The sequence below is a fragment of the Myotis davidii genome, unplaced genomic scaffold (genome assembly GCF_000327345.1).
Source record: "Myotis davidii unplaced genomic scaffold, ASM32734v1 scaffold1246, whole genome shotgun sequence".
Lineage (NCBI taxonomy): Eukaryota > Metazoa > Chordata > Mammalia > Chiroptera > Vespertilionidae > Myotis > Myotis davidii.
In genome coordinates this window covers 18,646-22,914 of record NW_006297510.1, presented here as the reverse complement: position 1 = coordinate 22,914, position 4,269 = coordinate 18,646, and the positions used below count along the sequence as shown (strand labels likewise).

Below are 4,269 nucleotides of genomic sequence, written 5' to 3'. Positions count from 1 at the left end.
AAGATGCTTCTAAGCACCTGTATTCCTTTGACAGACACAGATGGCCCCAGAAAATGGTATCATTCTCTTGTTGTTATGTGAAAAATGCTGAGTGCTGTATTTCGAGAATGAACAACTCAGCTCCACAAATCCAGGACTGCTGCTGACTGCCTTTTGGGTTCATGAAGTATTTATTCACCTAAAATAGTTTGTGTACATATAGTTGCAGAAAACTTCCATCTCTGTCTGAAGAAGAAATGCAGAAAAACCCCTCAATAGATTAAATTGTTCTTGTAACTATTTACTTCCACTGTCAATCTATATATATAAAAGGCTAATATGCTAAGAGTCTGACTGTCCGACTATGACACGCACTGACCACCAGGGGGCAGATGCTCAATGCAGGAGCTGCTGAGACGTGCACTGGCCATTTATAGAGAAACGACACCACAGATCTGGCACCAACAAAGTAACACTCAGCTTTCCCCAAGTGGGACACAAGCCCCGCCACCATCCCAGAGTGACAGCCCACCAAATCACAGCTGATGCTGCTGAGACCCCATGGCGCAAAATGTGGCCCACAGCCCAGCCCAGCCCAGCCCAGAAATGGTGGCTGAGGGCGCTGGGTAATGACATCACGTAGCAACGCTCAGCTTCCTCTCCCTAGTGACGACTAGCGTCCTTGGAGTTTCTGCAGCCCAGGAACACGACTTGCTTTATAGCCAGGTGCAAACATTTTACACTTTAACCAAATGTCTGTGAAGCATTTTCTTGTGCCTCATATCATTTGATCCTCACAGGAGTCCTGGAGTAGGTACACAGGAGACCCGATGGAATCCTACTTTCTTTTCATTAGGCAGAGAACAGAGATTAGAGAGCTTAGAAACTTGACCCAACTGAAAAGAAGTAAGAAATGGTGGACCTTGAAAATGACTTCAGGTTTTCTCACTGTGCAGAATATAGTCAAACACTGCTGCAGTTAAATATTTTATCCTTTGTTCTCCCTGTGTGATCTATAATAATCTGCTTTGTGTTGATATTTACTGCTGTGTTGCTGACAATTACCTGAAAGAGAAGTTGGGGTGCTTCACTGGGCTGGAAAAAGTTTAGCTAAATCAGAAAGCAGGTCTAATTAAGCAAGTTTATCTGTATATATAAAGCTCTTGCTGGCGCCAATCGCATGCGTGTGTTTCAATCTGACATTGTTGATCATGAGTTTGGTCGACACTTCTATTATAGAGAAAGGGCCAATAGTGATATTAAAATTTTTCTTCTAATTAATTTCCTTTCAATGAGCACGAATTTGTGTGTTAGGTCACTAGTAATGTCATCATCAGCTTTTTGTTCTATTGTGAAAAATCCACACCACCTCCAATCACAAAACACGACACATAGCTGCATCAAATGGATTTTTCCTAAAGGCATCAGCAAATTTTTAGTGGTAATTTAAACATGAGTTGATTATCCAAGCGTCCTTGGGGAAGAAGAACTAGGTATTGTAGGCCAGGCTAATGCCACGTTTTACAAATAAATTCACTTGCGAATATACAGATTAGCCACAATAGAGAATGTGATGCTTCTGACTTACTTGATATAGTAGGGCACTTTGTTTGGCGAGATGGCTCTCTCCCAGGGACCCTGGACAGAAGCTGAAAGAGGAAATAAAAAAAGGCAAGGAGGTCAAGTTCACTGCAAACAGGAAAGACAACATTAATCTCGAGAATTACAATTTTACACTGATATTGGTCTGTTTGCTCAGCTGCCCATGAACACAGGATGGATTAACTGGCTGTTCTGAAGTTTCTGTCCTAATCTAAGTGAAATTGAAGTCATTCAGGCAAAAGATAAATGCAAACAGAGAGAGAGAGAAAAAAACCGTTCCACTGCCATACCTATAGAACAGATAAGGAAGTGAATGAGTAAACTGATGGGTTTTCTCTTATGTGTCTCCATTGGGCTCTTGTCTTATAATACTTCCTCTGATATCTTTCACTATTTGATTGACTGGGTTTTATTAGTTTAGCAGCTGAAACATCCCTCTGTGATATATTTACATTCCAAGTTATTGAAGCTAAAATACTACACTTATCACTCTGATGTGTTTGTTTTTCTTTTTATTTGGCTTTTACTGATTTCATTTACTGATTATCTTTTTAATTGGAGCCTCAAAATGTCAGTTGACCAGCATGATCTTATTAGAAACGATAACAAAAAGTGAGAGAATGGCATCTGATAACAGAATGTCATAAAACCCTTGTGATGAGTGATGAATCCTATAGGTAAAATCAAATTTCATGTATGGGAAATTCACTTTATAAAGACTTGATTGTGTATTAGTCAAATCAATCATATTTAAATTGTGTTTTCAATGTTTCAGTTATAGTGTTTGTCTTTCACAAAGCTGAACTTTTATATACTGTTTAATCTGTGTATGTTTTCTTTCTGTAAGACAAAATAATCATGTTAGGATGTACTATAACATTTCTTCAACAATAAAATCTCCCTCCTGAATAGACTTTTAAGAAACTGGAGTTTGGGAGACATAGAATATCCTCAGGATTAGAAATATAAGAATCATTCTTATTAACATCTATGAATTTTCCTGAATTTCCATCCTGCTTATAATTTGAAGCACAGATGATGCTGACCATTATTTCCTTCGATGAAAAGCTCCCTTCTAAATTAATTTCATAGTAAATCCACTCCACAGTGTACTGAGACGTAACAAAACGTCAAAGCTAATATATCGTTGACTATAATGTATAATATGAAAGAACAGCTTCTGATATAAGTTAACTTCACCTACTGTCAGACAATTTAAGGGTAATGAAACTACAGATTCTTTATTTTATATTGACTAATAGAAGGATCAAATCATCCAACCTTCAACCAGATATGCTGCTTTGTATCTTGGTGAAATGTCATTAAAAAGATACAGAGCATGGATTTGTATTTAGCTGCGAATTAGTCTTTTCATTTTGGAAGACAGGTTTTTAATATTGGGAAAAAGACATTTATCTGCTGTTTTGAAGTAGACCCTTGCCTTCAATCTCTCTCTCTCTCTCTCTCTCTCTCTCTCTCTCTGCTCTCTCTCTCTCTTGCTCTCTCTCTCTCTCTCTGTCTATTTTTATCCTCTCTGTCTTTCACATTCTCTACCCCACTCTTGTCCGTTTTTCTTCTCTAGGCCTCAGCTCTCTTGCCCAGATTAATTCACAGAGTAAATAGGACCAGGTTTGAGAATTTAGGCTGGACTTGATGTACCTGGGCAGAGTCCGGTGCTATGAAAACCTAATAACCCAAGCCCTCTCTAGTAGGAAACATGGTGGAGAGGCAGAATCATAGCTCCAGGATGCTCAGCACACCTTCTTCTTAAAAGGACAGCATCATAATGGTGATGGATGCTAACTAGACTTATTGTGGTTACCATTTTGCAATATACACAGAAATCAAATCATTATGTTGGTCATCTGAAACTAATATAATGTATGTCAGGTATACCTTAATACAAAAAAGCTCCAAAAATCAACAGCATCATGAAAAGGAGAATTCCAGAGAGTCTTTAGGTCAGCCCTCACTGGAGGTATTACCAAGCCTATGCATGCCTAATCTGATAAAAGATCAGTTATTCTTTTCTTAAAGGTCCCTAAGGGCTGGGCCCCACAATTTCTTTCATTATCTCTTTCCAGGTCTTTATTATTCTAATAGTCCAGAAAGTCCTTCTGACTCTGGGTAAGTCCTCTGGAAGTACAAGAAAAACTAGCAAGAAAGCAGTGCTGCCCAGCTGAGCTAATGGCTAGACCTACATCAAGTATCTATAGTTGACTTAGCATTATTAAACATTAAAAGCAAAAAAAAAACCCAAAAACCTCCCCTCCCCAAACAAACACCCTAGAGCAGTAATCAGAATATGCTTGAACTAAATAGTTGAAAAGATTTAAAAATATATTCTAAAAAAATTATAAGTTCCAGATCAATATGATTTTTTTAAGCTTTTACAAATAGAGTGCTTCATTGTTAAAATTTTGCAAAGTATATAAATTATACATAAAAGTGTTATGTTTTAAAAAACTTTGCCTTTAGAGAGAAACCAGGATGGCGGCATAGGTAAACACCTGAAATTGCTGCCTCGCACAACCATTTCAAAAATACAACTAAAAGACAAAACGGACATCATCCAGAACCACAGGAAGGCTGGCTGAGTGGAAATTCTACAACAAGAAGGAAAGAGAAAAGCACACTGAGACTCAGAGGAGGTGCGGAAGTAAAGTGCAGAGGTATGGATGCATACGC

At 38.2% G+C, this 4,269-nt stretch overlaps 1 protein-coding gene across 1 annotated transcript in view; it reads right to left on the bottom strand.

Annotated features, from left to right (window-relative positions):
- The window catches only part of DMD (dystrophin), a gene marked incomplete at its 5' end in the record, with an annotated part of 239,818 nt that extends 238,186 nt beyond the window's left edge, over positions 1–1,632 (bottom strand). Inside the window, 1 exon segment of the mRNA XM_015570125.1 lies at positions 1,568–1,632. Coding sequence (XP_015425611.1) covers positions 1,568–1,632 — 65 coding nt within the window.
- Between the last annotated feature and the right edge of the window lie 2,637 nt (positions 1,633–4,269).